The 16155-nt window shown below is 55.0% G+C and overlaps 2 protein-coding genes across 5 annotated transcripts in view; one reads left to right on the top strand and one right to left on the bottom strand.

The window, feature by feature from the left end:
- The window catches only part of CD99L2 (CD99 molecule like 2), a 28079-nt gene extending 23373 nt beyond the window's left edge, over window positions 1-4706 (top strand). The window contains exons 9-10 of the mRNA XM_034649060.1: window positions 1018-1083; window positions 2194-4706. Coding sequence (XP_034504951.1) covers window positions 1018-1083; window positions 2194-2258 — 131 coding nt within the window. The 3' untranslated portion in view covers window positions 2259-4706. The remainder of the gene's footprint in view (window positions 1-1017; window positions 1084-2193) is intronic.
- A 1143-nt stretch (window positions 4707-5849) lies between these two features.
- MTMR1 (myotubularin related protein 1) overlaps window positions 5850-16155 on the bottom strand; it is a 65366-nt gene continuing 55060 nt past the window's right edge. For 3 of the 4 annotated variants that reach the window (XM_019805245.2, XM_034649871.1, XM_019805244.2), the window contains 2 exons: window positions 12526-12702; window positions 5850-7180 (listed from right to left, as the gene is read on the bottom strand). In XM_019805245.2, the coding sequence (XP_019660804.1) occupies window positions 7019-7180; window positions 12526-12702 (339 nt within the window). In that variant the 3' untranslated portion in view covers window positions 5850-7018. The remainder of the gene's footprint in view (window positions 7181-12525; window positions 12703-16155) is intronic. The other variant, XM_034649872.1, reaches the window with a different exon arrangement.

The following is a 16155-nucleotide window of genomic DNA, read 5'->3' as shown; positions in this document are numbered from 1 at the left end:
TGGGGTTGGGGGTCCTGTCTGGGAGTCAGATGCCCGCGGGTGGCCATCGCTGAGGAGCAGCCAGAGGGCTTCCCGCAGGCAGAAGACGTGTTCAGTGCATGCCAGGTGGGCAGTGGGACAGTGATCGGGAGGCTCGGGCTGCCTCTCCCGGCCCTTGGCCATCAGGCAGGAGCAGCCTCTGCCGGCTCCCTCCCAGGCCTTGGCCCGCAGGGGGCCAGCCACACCTGCCAACTTGCCACGCCCACATTCTTCCTGGGCGTACCCGGAATCTACCTGGAAAGCACCAGAGCAGGCAGGCGTCCTTTTCTAGGTGTGGAGCCTGGCTGGAGCCCTGGGTGGCAGAGGGACTTAGTCTGGTGCTGCTCAGTCATTTGGTTGTGAGAACCATCGCCCAATTTTCCCACAGGCCCAGGGCTCTGATAAGGGCTTATCCAGGGCTGTGACACCGACTCTGGACACCCCCTTAGCAGCAGCAGGGTGGGGTCCACTCAGAGGCCCACATGCTCAGTGACCTGGGTGCTGGCATGCACAGGGTGCTGCGAGAGTCCCCGAGCCCCTCTTGGAAGTCGGTGGGGAGAAGGCCCATATAACTGACCAGCACAGCTCCCCGTGGGCACGGCCCTCCACGCGGGCATGCGGAAGGCACATCTTCCCGGCGGCTGGAGGAGCCAGTGGCCCAGAGGTGCGGGTGTTGCTGGGAAGGCCGTATGCTGGCAGGACGCTTTGCTGGCATCTCTGTGGTGAAGCCCCGTTCAGCCACCCTCCCCCCTCCCCCCTGCATCTGTCAATCCCTCATACGGTGCTTGGCTCCCTCTCTGCCTCGCTGGACCCTGGGCTGGCATGTGGGCCCATGGCTGGTGCTGAGCCTGCTGTCTGGCCCCCGGTCTCCCATGTGGCGGCGCCTGCTTTCGGGGCCTTTGCTGTGGGTCCTCTCTGAGGACCATGAGAACCCCTGGGCTTGGTCCAGGGCCCTTCGGTTCTATGTTGGTCACCAACTCTGCTCTTTGCCCCTTGCAGAGGGTCTGAATGCAGACTACGTGAAGGGCGAGAACCTGGAAGCCGTTGTGTGTGAGGAGCCCCAAGGTGAGGCCGTACGGGCCCTCGTTTCTTGCTATAGGGCTGCTAGTCAGTGGGCTGCGCGCTGAGTGGAACAGTGCTAGGGAAGCATGAAGGCGTCTGTTTCTAGAATTTCCCGCCAGAGCAAGCGGCTGCAGGGGCCCCGGAATCACTGCACTCTGCCCTTGATGAGCCAGATTCCAGCTTCATGACAGCAGGGACAGTGGGGCCACACCAGGGAGGTCTGGTGGCAGGTCGAGCACTTTCGTGCACTGTGGGGCCTCTGCTCCCTGTCGGGGAAAACCAGTGCAGCCCAGGCAGATGCCCACAGAGCTGTGGGGAAGCCTTGAAATTAGGCCCCTGACTTTTCGTTTTGAAGACTGCCCAAAGACAACGGACTCAACTGAAACACAGAGCCTCTTATGAGAGCCCATGCCCCCCTGGTCCTCCATGCCTCTCCCTTCTGCAGTCGAGCACCTTCTGAGTGCGGGAGCCATGGGCAATTGGAGCCCATGTGAGGTCAGGCTGCTGGCCTGGAGTGGCCAGCCTCTCGCAGATACAGCCGGTGGCAGATGCAACATGCCAGTGAAGACGAGGAGCAGGCAGGGAGGCTGGGGAGCCCGGGGCGGGGTGGGTGTTGTCACAAGCCGAAAGCAGCAGTGGGGACAGGCCCATTGCGGTGTCGCGGGGGCAAGTGTTGCTTAGGATGGGGAGCACAGTGCCGCACCGTGCGGGGTCCGTGGCCCTGGCGGAGGACCGAGGGAAGCGGCCTCCACAGTGGCATCCGCTTGGCTAGTTCCTACTCGGCCCCCGCGGCGTGAGCGTCCGCTGCTGGCCAGCAAGCCCTGCCGGGAGCGTGCCCGCGTGCCCGTTCTACCGACAAGGAAACGGGCCGAGCCCTTCACCGGGGTCGTCTGCCTTCCTCCTGCTTTCCAGGGCCCGAGGTCGCCCTGACTGGGGACCTAGTGGGCGCCAGAGGGGAGGTTGGCCGGGAGGGGCCAAGCTGCCCCAGCCCCTGGACAGGACAGACAGGGAACCGGGTTTCAGGCCCCAGCAGAGCCTCGAGTGTGTATTCGCACCTTTTGCGCGTTGGGGATGGGAGATGACTCCCTCCTAATAGAGGTTTTCTCTCCCTAGTGAAATACTTAACGCTACAAACGCAGTCTGCAGAGCCGCCGCCCCCCGAAGCACCGCGGATCTGAGGGCCACTGCTCGTGACCAGCTCCTTATTTCATTTGGACCCACAGCTGCCCTACTGCTTTTCTGACGTCATCAGCTTCTCATTCTAACTTTTCCGGATGAGCTCGGGGTGTGTGTGAGTTTGGTTTCTGTGCCTGCCCTGCCACAGAGGTTCTGAAGAGACTTGGTGTTGAATCCGAGACCTACTCTGGCAGAAAGCCAGCACCGGCCTTGGAGCCGTGGGGTCGCTGCTCCCCAAAGCCAGCCTGGCCCAGGCCTTCGTGAGCTGGGGAGTGGGGAGACCGAGATGACGGAGGGCACAAGGACTTGGATGCTCCTGGGATGAGTGTGAACCCAGGGTAATGTGATCCCCTACGCGCTGCAGTGACCACTGTGTCCCTGGCAGGGACCTCAGCGCTGTCAGTAGGGACCCAGTTAGCACCTGGTTTGCTTGGAGCCCCTGCGAGGAGCGAACGAGCGAGCATCAGGTAACCACACGCTCACACACACACTACCCTTCTCATACACACGTGCACACACTCCACGCAGCTTTTACACTGCTGGGCTTCCGGAGAGCTGGTCCAAGTGGTGGCTTTTCGTTTATTTAAGTGCAAACCTGCATGTCTTGATAGTCCTGCCCTGAGAGTTTAGGAACCTTCTGGACAAGTAGGAAGCTGTGACTCTGGGCCCGATTCCCCTCTGATCCCATAGAGGACTCCTGGCTGGCATGATCAGTTTTTAGGCATCATTTATGCATTGAAATGAGTGTGCCCCTTCCGCCCTGCACGTGTTCTTATTTTGGTAGCCAAAGCTACAGACGTCAAGAACCAGCGGCAAAGCCAGAGGCAGGCATGTCTTGTGCTTAAAATTGTGTTCAAGGTGGGAGGGGGATGGGAAAGGGACGTTTGCTTGGTTTGGTGAAACATGCCTGACTCCGCGTGTCTAGGATGATTCTGCCCTCCCTGTTCTGATGAAAAGCCCTGCGGTGCCTGCCCCTCACCTGGCCCGGAGCTGTCTGGTTTGGGCTAGCCTCCTGGAACGTTCTGGCCCAGTGTGGTCCTGTCCCTGGGGCCTCTGCTGTCTGAGGCTGAGCCAAAGTCTAGAGCCACTGTCTACTGATAATCAGTTTGCAGTGCCCAGAAGCACTTCCGGAAGCCTAAGTCGGCAGGAAGCTGGGGTCCTGTTGACACGGCCCCAGGTGCCTCTTGGCACTGCAGACAGCCCCACGCGTTGCGTCCTCTGAGCTGGGACGAGGAGTCTGGCTTCCCAAGGAAACAGCTGGAATCGTAGCAGACCCACAGGTTGCAGGATACATGGCTCGTGTGCTGGTGTCCGTGGCTATTTGACAAACCTCGTTGTGCGGGAGACGTGTCCAGCCGCCCTTCAGATCCATTGCCATGCGCGCCTCTACCCCGACAGGCCCCTTCCCCGGCGCCAGGACTAGGTGTCCGCAAGGCGGGCGTGGGGCTCTGACGAGACGCCTCTGCTTAGAGCCACGGGGCTGTCAGGGTCGACGGCCCCACCCCAGCCCTGGAGGATTGTTGCATCCGCGGCCTGTTGCCGCCTAGCGTCCTAGGGAACAGGCGCTGGGGACGGCTCAGGGCGGCGCTGGCAGCTCCCCAGGGGACGCCGGGAGCCAGCTGAGGGCCCAAGGCATCGCAGAGGAAGAAAAAGGAGGCAGCACTCGTGTGGTCAGTGAGCCGGCTCCCCGCCACGGGCAAGGTAGAGGAGTCCTAGTCACGGTGGCAGCTAGACGAGGAGTGATGTGGCCTGCATGTCACTGGCTGGAGCTATGGAGCTTGTCTACTAGGAGCCCTGAGGTGGGGTGTGCCCCCCCAGCCCCCGGCTGTCCGCTTGAGCTTGCCAGGGAGGCTTCCATGGTGGTGGAAACCCCGCACTCCCTCGCTCTGACGTACAGTCACTGCTGTCTGCCAATCCGTTTTCTCAGGGGCGGTGATTGGAGAGACCCCTTTGGCTCTCCCTTAGAAGCCCGCAGGCCAGCACCCGGACCTCCTAGTGACTGGACAGGCCGGGAAGGTCACTGCGCCACCCGTGCGCACAGCTCTCATTCCAGGCGTGGGGGGCAGGCACGGATGCCTGCAGAAGCCCAGGCTCTTGTCACGGTGTCTGTCTGGCAGTAGCCTTGACCACCCTGGGCCTGTCCCAGATGATGGGGAAGATGCAGCGAACTAGAAGGGCCAATTGAGAATATCTGATCTATAGCCACTCACCTGGGGGGCGGAGGCTCGCTGTTGGTAACTCTGAGCACAGTAGGAAGGAAGCAGGACAGCTTGGGGGGGGGCACCCTCCTGGCATGGGACCCAGAGAACAGTGCCAGGCCTGCTGCCTCGGACGCTTATCTGAGGAAGAAGTGGAGACTGATCTCAGAATCCCCTGTACTTTTTTGTGCTCGTGTTTAAATGTGAATTGTAAAACGGTCTTGTGTTTGCATTAAATGAAATGGAACCTAACAGATCATTGTATTCTGATGGTGTGAAGGAACTTCCTTTGTCAAGTGATGCTGGTTTTTTTCCTTAACAGTTTGTGGTCAACCTTCCTCCCCTCCTCCCCAGCTCAAGGTGTTTTCTCCAGAAGGTCAGAGTTCTCGCATTTCCTCCGTTTGGAGGGGAACAACGCGTGGGACCAGGGCCCAGAGCTGCAGAGGTCTCGGGCTGGCTCGAGCGGGGCAGAGGCAGGCCCCACACTCCAGATACCCCAGCCCGGTGCTCACCATCATCAAAGAAATGCAGTGTCCAGGGTGGATTCGAGTTGTGTGAAGTCGCTTGGGCTGAGCAGGGCTGGGGGTCCCTGCACGCCATCATTCGTGCAGCCGGGTCGCAGAGTGGCCCATTTGGGAACGAGCGCGCCCTTGTCGTCACCTCACAGCTTGGCTTGCAAACCGAGAACGCAGTGGAACTCTGAGGGTGAGCAAGGTGGACATGGAGTTTTCATGTGGAGGTGGGTGGCCGCTTGGTGCCCGGCCGGCCGTGTCGTAAAGTAGCTGCAAGTCCTCAGACCCAGACCCACCACGTGAGTCTTCAGTAAAGAAGTGCTGCGTGGCCAGCCAGGGCCCAGTGCAGGGGCCCTCCCGGCCTTGCAGTTTAGGTGTCGCTGCTGGGGCCCATAGCTGCAGGGACTGGACTGCTACAGGGAGGGGGACGGGGACCTGAGGCCCTTGTGAGAAGGGTAACCCACAGGGGCCAGTGTGGCCTCATCCAGGCCTTTACAGCTCCCCCAAAGGCCAGCATTCCTTCCGTAGACTTGGGTTGGGGACCCTGGGGCTTCTCCAAAGTCTGTCCCCTTTTCAGCTCTAGGACTCCAGGCCTGCACGGAGCACCCTGCCTCCTCGGAGCTGCCGCCGAGTCTGGTAGCTCCAGCCCTTCCCTGTCAACATTTCCTCAAGCTTAAGGTTGCGGGGCATTTCAGATTTTAAAATCCGAGTACTTATTCATTTTGACCAAGACACTTAAGACTAGATTTCTGGCGTTTAGGATTTAGTAAATGAGTTAAATCCTATAAAGGCACTTTATGTGTATTAACTGTGCTTGGCACAGAAGATAACAGGTATGGAAGGTTTTGTCATTTTCCCCAAGAGAAAAATTGGAAAAAAAAAAGCCACAGAGCAAACATATTATTTTAATTACAGGTTGAAATACAGTGTATCAGGTGAGGCAAATACGATACTATACCAGTTTTTAAAAATCTGAACCATGAATGTTTTACATTCTAGTATACTTAAATAAAAAGAAGAATTGCTTAGGTAACAGTATACTTCAAGTTGTGTTAGAAACGGTTGTGTGCTAGGTACACACAGAGGAAAAGGGGCTGTTGTGCTGCTTGTCGATCGGAAAGGGGTGGGGGGGGGCCCGCGGGCAGGGGAGGGTGGCACAGCCCGCCGTGGCCCTGGCCCCAGGAGGAGAAAGGTAGGGAGCTGTTTGGCAGCCGGGGAACGGAGCTGGAGGGGGGTCCGGGAAATGAGAAACCTTGCGACCAGGCAGCTCAGAGGGGAAGGCGGATTCACTCGGGTTCGAACAGCGGGCAGCAGGGAGGGGACGCGGCGGCTGGGGAGAGGCCCCCTCGGGAGGCAAGCACCAGTGTCAGGGGAGGGTGGGGCACTGGGCCACACTCCAGATGTACCACGGGGAACTGGCATGCTCTTTGTTTGAAAAGAATGTCTCACCCAGGCCAGTTGAGCAGAGACCTCCCGGGGTGACTGACTAGTCTAAACATAAAAAAGGACATAGGAAAATAAAGGCATGTTTCTCTTGTTTAAAAATACCTTCTATGTACACGACAGTAACCGGTGCAGGAGGCCCAGGCGCAGACAGCACTGGAGCCCTGGCGGCAACAGCGGGGCGCCCCGACGCCCGCGTTTAAAACGGCCTTCGAGGTGTAGCGAAGAGTCGAAAGCAGCCACGTGGCTGGCACGCGGTCTGTGAGTGAATGGAGTGTGTCTGAAAATGAAGGGCTTACCTCGGAAAGCAATGGAGCGGGCCCCCCTTAACCCTAAGCCCTGCGCTCCGTGCTCCCGTGTCGCTCCCGGGCCCAGCGCGGCGGCCACCGCAGGAAAGCGTGCGCTGGACGGAAACGGTTCACGGGACAAAAAACACTTGACAGTGGGAGTGGTCACTAGCCACACAATGGTCACTGGTGGGAAGTGCCATCCAGAGTGGGAGGACATTTGGGCCTAAAAGACAAGATTACAAGCTACCGTCCCGTGCCCGAGCTGCCGAGCAGGTCCTGGCCGGCCGGAGTCACCGTGAGTGCTGCCCTCTGGAGCCCCTCAGACGGAGGTGTGGACGGGGGTGACCGAGTGGGACGGTGACGAGCCCCGCTCGGATGAGGACGAGGCGCGCGTGGCCACCTCCCGCTGCAGGTCCTCCACGCGCTTCTGCAGCTCTGCCTTGATGGCCAGCAGCTCCTTGAGATTCTGGTGAATGGGCATCTGGGGAGAGCAGAGACGGCTGCGGTCAGTGGGCCCGTCTCGGGGCGCTGGGATGCCCCTCAAGATGCATGCAGGGCCTCCCTCCCCCGAGCCAGGGCCTCAGCTGCCGCCCTGCTTGGCCAGTTCAGCGCAGGGGGAACTGTCTCCTAAGGGCACCGCAGAAATGGACTCTGCGCCCCCCCCCCGACCTTTGCCGTTTTGCATTTTTATAAATGAAAATACAGCTGTTAAATCAGCACCTTCTACAACTGGAAGTTGTATTTGTTTTCAGCAGTCGCAAGAGGAGCAGGCAGCCACCCCGGGAGAGGATGGTGCTGGAGGAGGGAGAGCTCCCGGGGGGTCAGCTCCCCACCCCCGCCCGGGCACAGGGAAGAGGGGCTTTTGTTCACTGAGCCTCCACTCAGCACCTCTATTCAATCCAGGCCCCACAGCAAGGCCTCCCCTGGTTAGCTGTTAGCTTTTCTCTTTTATGCCCCTTCCATGGGGGCGGGGCCGTAAAGCACTGAGAAGGGTTTTCCTGGGACATATGGGACACCCGGTCTGACTATTGGGGTCACAGCACCTACTCCCTCCCTCAGCTAGCAAGCTTTTCCCTCATGGGGTTCCTGGGCTGCGGTAAGGCACACCAGGGAGGAAAGTCACCATCTGGGGGGCTCTCCTTGCCTCTGCCCTCTTGCCTCCTCCCACTCCCCAATCCAGTCTGCGCACAGCAGCTACAGGCCTGGGTCCTAAGCCTCAGCCCAGGCTACGTGATGCCCACCTAATAGCCTCCAGTGGTTCTTTCTGCCACCCTGACCTTGGCCTCAAAACCATGTGGTCTGACCCCAGCCAGCCTCTCCTCCCCTCTCCCCAGGTCCTGCCTCTGCTCCCTTCCTGCATTCCAGAATCTTCTAGGTTTTGATAGATGCCATGCATGTGCTGTCCCTTCTGCCTGCAGCACTTTCCCCCCAGCCCTTTGCCTCCTCCCTGAAGACTCCGAGCTCTCCCATCAGGACTGCCAATGGTGACCAACCCTACTAGAGGGAGGAGGGAGGGCAGGAGACAGATGAGATACACAGACGGGAGGGAGGGAGGGAGACAGATGAAAGGGTAGGATGCTTGGTAACCAGCAAAGAACAAACTCCCAGCTTCCTCAAAAGCCACAGGAAGACTGGAAAGGACAACAATAGGAGTCTGATGCCAACGATGCCCCAAAACAAGGGAAAGTTACCTTATTTGCTGCTGATCCCAGAGGCTACCATGAGGTAAGCAGTAGCCCCCTCTCAGTCTTGGGGCCTATTTGGTATTTTCCTGTTTGCAGGATCATTTGATTCCAAGTGAATTAGACAAGAGAACCTTCTGCAGTCAAGCTACCGTCACTGGGGGACTGCCCAATTTCACACACGCCCAGGGCCTGAGATGATCGTCTGACCTCTCCATGCAGCCTTTCCTCATAGGTCACTTACCATAAATCCACGGCCTGCTTGTTTGAGTGGGTCCCGTGTCTGCCACAAGGCAAGAGGGCCGCAAAGGAAACAAGAATGCTGCTCGGGCCTCCTTCCACCCGGCCCTCCTTTGATGGATGCCCAGGGAGCCACTCTCCAGGCAGCCAATCTAGCCCCCTCCTCCTCAAACAAAAGGGGCCAGACACGCTAGTCACCTGCCTCTCCTCTCTCTCCCTCCTCCCTTCTGCCCAGCCTGGGTCCTCATTCTATCACAGCAACACTGGCCTTCTGGCTGACCTTTTGCCATGGCCCTCCCTCCCGCTAGTCACAACTAGCCTGGCCCGCCCACCTTTCTGGCCTCCAATGCCCCCAAGGCCCAGCCTGCTCCCCCACGGGCCCTGGTGCCAGCACCCAGGCAGCTCCAAAACGCACCAGCCGCAGTTAGAACAAGACATGGTAGCCCGTGGACCACCTTCCAGTTCTCCCTTCCGTATGGCACAGTGCGGGAAGAGCTCCTGCTCCCTCAAGGTCTCAACGAGGCTCAGGACCTTGCCCCCAAGAGGCATGGGGCCACTGCCGGAGAGGGGATGTGACCCTGGCCCACGGGCACCCTTCCTTTCCCTGAGTAGAGGCTAGGCGGTGAGAACAGGACAAGCCAGGGCTGCTCTGCGTGGCTGGGTGTCTCCTGTGTCCCACAAAGGCCCATGGGTAGGGCACCCGGCACCTGGAGGCCTGCCAGAGGATCTCGACTTAGAGCAGCGAGGCCCGCGGTTCCCGTGTCTGTCACGGTCATCGCGGCGGAGCAGACTGATCTCACAGGCCGAAGTCTGAGTACCAGAGGGAGGACAGGCCGGCTGGCTTTCAGAGGCGGTGCGGCTCTCCTCGGTCCACGGTCTGTGTGCGCAGGGAGCTCATGCTGCGGGAGGAAGAGCTTGGGCCCAAGGGACACCCTCAGTCCGACAGCAGTGCCTGTGTGGGCTTCCCTGCTCATGTTCCAGAAATCCCACCATCTGGCCTTTGTGTCACCCAGAATCCTATTCGCTAACTCTGTGATTTCAATAAAATGACTTTCCTACACTACCCTGGAGCCTGTCTTCCTTGTTGCTACGACACACGAAACAGAACCGCCCAGGGAAGAACTCAGCGAGGCGCCCGCGTAGGACAGAAACACGCGGCGGTTGGGAGGTAGCTGTGGGAAGCAGGTGCTGCTAGCGTTTCTAAGTCAGATGGACTCCAGTGACCGTTAAGAAGGGCTTAAGGGGTCCCTGGGGCTCGTATTCTAAAATAAAGCAGGTGGGGTCAGGAAGAAGTGTTGTTCTGGAAGCTGGCCCCTGTAAAAGGGCAGTCTGGCCTGCACTCAGACTTCCTCAGCGGTGAGCCACCGCAGGAGCTGCTGACGGGGCTGGCGACACCCAGCTCACCGTTCTCCCTCACGTGGGGCTCTCATTTGGGGGATGATTCCACCTACTATCACAAGCAGTTGTTATGCCAGGGGCCTACCTTGCAGAACACGAAGTCTGAGAGAGACAGAGAAATAAGTTGTCACCACAGCCTGATGAACGTAACCCAGAGCTTAGATGAGGGGACAGTGGGGGGCAGAGAGAGCTGGAGCCATCAGGTAGCGACGGGAGGCCAGCCCTGGGCCCAGCGGGCTGTTGTACGAGCAATCTCAGCCGTGGGACTAGGGAACGATGAGTCACAGGAGGATGGGTCACTCGGGACAGGGAAGGGGAAAGGATCTGGGGAGCCTTGTGAAGAGGCTCTCTGGTGGAGGCCACAGGCATTGTCCACTGACCCCAGGGCACTCTGTATAGATGCCACAGCGCTAACGGGATGAAAGCTCCTCGGCAGAATATTTGATACTAGTTACTACTGGCTCGCTGGCCACCAAATCAAACACCTATACATAAAACATGAACCACTGTCCAAAGAACTTGACTATTTGTATACTGTTTTCACAGAGAAAAGAACGGAGAGGACGTCTCTCCCGCTCAGATGTTCTTCAATAAAGAAAACATTTTACAACTCTTAAACGTTAGCACTAAACCCAGAACCCATTTGGTGGTTAGAAATGTGCTTGTGCCGGTGGCGAGGTGCTCATGACCCCTGCTGCTCCGTGCTGTCATAACACAGGAAGCAGCTAATGGCCCCTTCCACCAGGTGAGAAATGTGCCTGGTACACAAGGACAGCAGGTAGGGGCTCATTACAGTAAATGGAGGGAAGTTTCAGATTGGGGAAGGGTTCCTAAAGAAGGGTCTCAGAGCACCAGCTATTGGCATGGTGAGAAGCTGAGGCAGGGAAAGCATTTCCAGAGTCGGGGGGTGGGGTTGACAGGCCACCTATGGGGATATGGAGTCCATTAGACCAGAAGGAAGAGTGCCTGCTCAGAGAGAAAGACAAGTACTGGGCTAGGCAAGCCCTCATCAGGGAGTTCTGGAATACAGTCCTGAGGTCCCTGAGGGTGGCAGAGCTGACCTCGAGGCTGTAGCGGAAGAAAGAGCTTTTGTAGCTGAAGCCTCTTGGACTGGAAAGCAGTCGGAAAGAGGGAAGAGCAGCTGGAAGTGTGCTGCTGGAAAAGGAGCGTCCAGAGAGACGCAGGAGAGGGCAGCAGTCTGTGCGGTCACGTGCGTCCTGGAGCTAAGTCTACAGTGAGTGACTCTTCCATCAGGGAGGGAAGGTTAGTGAAGTGATGGTCCCTCCAAAGTTCAAGTGCCAGGAACTACAAAGTAAAATGAACTGTTGGGTCTTCTCAACTTTTGGGTTAGTGGGGCTTGGGGACTGTTATAGGTTAACTGTCCACCCCAATTTCATGTGTTGAAGTGCCAACCCCCAGTACCACAGAATGTGGCTGTATTTGGAGACGGGCCTTTACACAGGTAATCAAGCTACAGTGAAGTCACCAGAGTGGGCCCTGATCCACTACAACTGGTATCCTTATAAAAAGGGGAAATTTGGACACAGACACACACACAAAAGGAAGACAATATGAAGACACAGGGAAAAGACGGCTATCTGCAAGCCAGAGAGAGAAGCCCAGAACAGACTCCTCTCACAGCCCTCAGAAGGAACCAGCCCAGTCAACACCTTGATCTCAAGGCTTCTCATCTCAGAACTGCGAGCCCATACATTTCCACTGTGTAAGCCACCCCCATCTGTGGTCCTTGGTTATGGCAGCCCTAGCGAACTGAGACGCGGGACATGCCTACGGAGATGACGAGGACACTGCGTGAGAATGAAGGACTGAGAAGGAGAGCTGAGAGGAAAGGTGTGCACACCTGTGCCCAAGAGCAGTGATGATGTTAGACAAGGCCCCAGAAGCCCGCTCTTGGCAGACCACCAGTAAACCTGCAAGACATTCAACTTAAAAAGCACCTCGGTAGAGAGTCCTCTGCCACGGAGGGGAGCGCCACCTCCATCGGCCGACCCTGTACCTAGCACTGACTGTGCCCTGGCCAGCCACGTGGAGGAGAGGGGCTGGGGCAGGACACGAGTGCACACACCCACACACCACACTCTCCTGGAACACCCACCAAGGTTAAGAGAGGATCGAGACGCAGTTACTTAGTTATTTTACCCCTTCTTCAAAGGGGTGCCTATCTGCCACTCAGCACGTGCCCTCCTTCTACCAGAGTCTATAAACTAACTGAGTCACTGGAAACACTAAGAGTGAAATTCAGTAACCAAGACTGCTGCTTCTACCTGCCTTTAGCAGAAGACAGAGGCGCTAAGATTTTTAACTCTAATCCAGCAAACAGCTTCTGGTTGGTGTGTGAAAAGAAGGTGGTACAACACGGATGCACAGGATTAAACCCTATGAGGTGACGGCAAAGTAGAGTATGTTAATACCCGGCATGCACGCATTCCGACGCCAGTAGCTCCGTTTAGAAAGATACGCTCTTGTGCAAAGAACAAAAAGATACCTGAGGCCTCATTCGTGGGTTCCACCGCACATAATAGTTTACCCATAGTTCCAAATGACTCAGACTAGCAACGGGATATAAGACGTGGTTTTCATAATTCACAAAGAACGGATTAGAAAATTCTTCAAGCTGGCTATTGACATATGACCATAAAGATATAGTCTTTGTATATACATCCTGAAAAACAAAAAAAAGGAATACATTGAAATAAATTCAACTTTTTTTCAGATCCTTGAGAATTTGTATTATGGAGAGAAAAGGACTTGAATAAAAGGAGTTCAAATGCTGAAAAACTACAGAACATTTAGTGAGCCCCACCCCCATCCTTTATGCTATGGCATCACCTCATGCTAGGGATGACATGAAAACATATACTGGTTACTGTCATGGAAAAATGTATTGCTGAGTTAGGTGACACCTGGCAACTGCATCTGTACGAAGGCAAAACGAGAACTTTCTAACAACCACAGGATGATGGGGCCCATCAATGACAAATACATTTTTTTTTATTTCCAGTTTGCAGTTTGCTTTTGTGACTGCGGTAGAATTCACAGATAAGATTCCTTTCACCAGAAGATCATGGCTATCTGGGGGAAAATGTGCCAGGGTGGCAGGGTGGTGAAGCCTCACACCGAGAAGTAGGTATGTCATTAAATTCTATCTCCCCACCTCCCAACCTTGGCATACCCGGTTTAGAAACACTGGAACTATTTGCATTGCTCATGCGAGTGGAAAACACCAAAACCAACAGGCTTGGCAGGGTGGGTCAGTGTTAGACATGGACCAAGCACAGTGACAAAGTCAAAATCAGAAAACCGTAAAGCCAGTTGACTCCCTCAGAAACTATCTAAACAGACAGAATCCCATCAGGACCTTTTCCTATTTTATACTTTGTATTTCCAAGAGAAACACCAGTGAGAATTCAAGGGACCCTGAATAGCCTTGGTAGTTAGTACCAGTGGTGCTGGCCTGGGATGGACAGATACGTGCACTGACGGACGAGAAGACAATACAGACACAAGCCTATGCAGTCAATTGACTTCCAACCAGGGCACCGAGACCATTCAGTGGGGGAAAGAGAGTTTTCAACAAACAGCGCTGGGATGACTGGTTAGCCACATGCAAAAGAATGAATTTGGACCCTTATCACATAGTGTTCACAAAAAGAACTCAAACATGGGTCACAGACCTAAATGGAAGGGCTAAAACTATAAAACTCTTAGAAGAAAACACAGGCTCAACTCGTCATGCCCTTGGGTTGGGCAACGGCTTCCTGGAGAGGACCCCAAAAGCACGCGCAACAAAAGAAAACAAATTGGACTTTATGAAAACTAAAGACTTGGGTGTTTCAAATGAGACTGTCAAAAAAGTTAAAAGACAATGCACAGAATGGGTGACAATTTTTGAAAATCATATATCTGATAAAGGACTTGTATATATCACAAATTTGTAGGAACTCTTACAACTCAATGATTAAGACAACCCAATACAAATGGGCAAAGGATCTGAATAAACATTTGTCCACAGAAGATAAACAGATGGCCAAGAAGCACATGAAAACATGCTCACACTATCATTAGTTACCAAGGAAATGTACACCAAAACCCACAGTGAGACACCACTGGGATGGCTAGAATTAAAAAAAATACACAAATGTCTGCAAAGATGTGAAGAAAACAGGCCCTTTATACATTGCTGGTGAGACATCGTTGGTAAAATATTGGAACTTTGGAAGAACAGTCTGTGCTTCCTCAAAAGGTCAAACATACAGTTACTATATGACTCAGCAACTGTACTCCTAATGTGGTCTCTCCATACCACGGAATATTACTCAGCCGGAGCAAAGGAACAAAGTACTGACACCTGCTAAACCACAGATCGATCTTGACGACATGATGCTTAGTGAGATAAGCCAGTCACAGGAGGACAAATATGGTTTGATTCCATTCATATGGAATGTCCAGAATCCATGAATCCAGACAGACTGAAAGCAGATCCGGCTGCCGGGGGCTGGGAGGGACTGCTCATGGGGATGGGCTCTCTTTTTGGGTATATATATTTTGAGTACATTTTGTAAAAAAAAAAAAAAAACCATCAGGGTTTAAATTCTACATGTGAACTCCATCCTTCTGTTGATTTTTTAGAAATAGCTTTATTGAGATTAAGTAACATACCAAAAAATTCACTCTAAAACAACTTTTTTTTAAAGAGGTTAACAGGGCCCGATCACCTGGGCTTAAGGGAACGTGGACCTTTATCCTGTTCCCAACGGAAGCCACAGGGAGGTTTCAAGCAGGGGAGAGGCACGTGATGGGACTGGAGTTGGGGAATGCTGCCCTGGTTGCTGGAGGTCAGAAATGGAGGGAGCGAAGCTCATTTCCAGGCAGCTGCCTTAGTCTACCATGAGACAACGGGGGCTTGAACTAGGCTGTGGGGCAGTGACAAGTGGCCAGATTAAGAAAGAATCTCTTCAGGGCGCCTGGGTGGCTCAGTTGGTTGAACGTCTGACTCTCGATTTCAGCTCGGGTCATGATCTCAGGGTTACGGGATCTAGCCCCACGCCAGACTCTACACTCTGCTCCTAGCCCTCCCTCTCTGTCTCATAAGGAAGTACAATCTTTAAAAAACAAAAAAAAACCCCGAATCTCTTCTGGGGACCAGCTGTGGCAGCTGGGGTGAGGGGGAGGGTGGAGGCAAAGGTGGCTCCTACACATTTGGCCTTAGCATCTCGAGGGACAAGGGTGCTCTTTAGGGAGATACAGAGGAGCAAGCAAGGAGCAGGAGAATGGTAACTAGACCCCAAGATGAGACAGACTCCCAGGTGAGAGACGGGCTAAAGGGAGGAGACTGAGTGGGCATGGAATGAGGGGGTGACAGCTGTGGGGAGGCTGCAGAGGGCGGTGGGTGCTGGTGACCCACTATTTTCTCCAAAATCTGACAATGTTCTACTGTGCTTAGCCTGTAGGTGGTGGCCCTTTTCTGTTAACCAGAGGACACTGAACTGCCTTTCCCCAGTGCCTCCTCACTTGTGATCATTTCTTTATTTCAAAATGAGGAGGAAAGGGGCACCTGGGTGACGTAGTGAGCCGATCATCCAATAATTGGTTTCAGGTGGTGGGATCAAGCCTGGCATCGGGCTCCGCTCTCAGCACAGAGTCTGCCTGGGGTTCTCTCTCCCTGTGATGGGGCTGTCCTGCTGCCGCTGCCCCTCCGGCTCCGGCTCTTGCTCACGCGTGCGCTCTCTCTCTCTCTCTTTCAAATATATATTTAAATTAAAAAAAAATAGGAGGAAAGAGGCGAAACAGAACTCTAAGAAGCTCAGCAGCTGCTTCATTACCAGCCTGATGGAAGAGGAAGTCTGGCTCGCTACCTAGTGGGAAGTTCTGGGCTCACCTACAGACTTTACCTTCCTAGGCCTCTAAGTGCCTGTCAGCCTAATGGAATGGCGAGTGAAGAGCAGAATCACATCATTTTGGAGTCAGTGTGGTAGAAAGTGCATAAACTTGGGGTTTAGGGGTCCAGGGTCTAGAACTGACCCTACAAGACCTTTGAGACCTCAGAGAGCTGTGGGCTTGCTGGATCCCAGCCCCCATAAAATAAGGGGCTTGGGTCAGACCCCGTGGAAGATCA

The sequence above is a fragment of the Ailuropoda melanoleuca genome, chromosome X (assembly GCF_002007445.2).
Source record: "Ailuropoda melanoleuca isolate Jingjing chromosome X, ASM200744v2, whole genome shotgun sequence".
Taxonomy (NCBI): domain Eukaryota; kingdom Metazoa; phylum Chordata; class Mammalia; order Carnivora; family Ursidae; genus Ailuropoda; species Ailuropoda melanoleuca.
The sequence above is the reverse complement of the archived record's forward strand: the minus strand, read 5'-3'. Positions and strand labels throughout refer to the sequence as shown.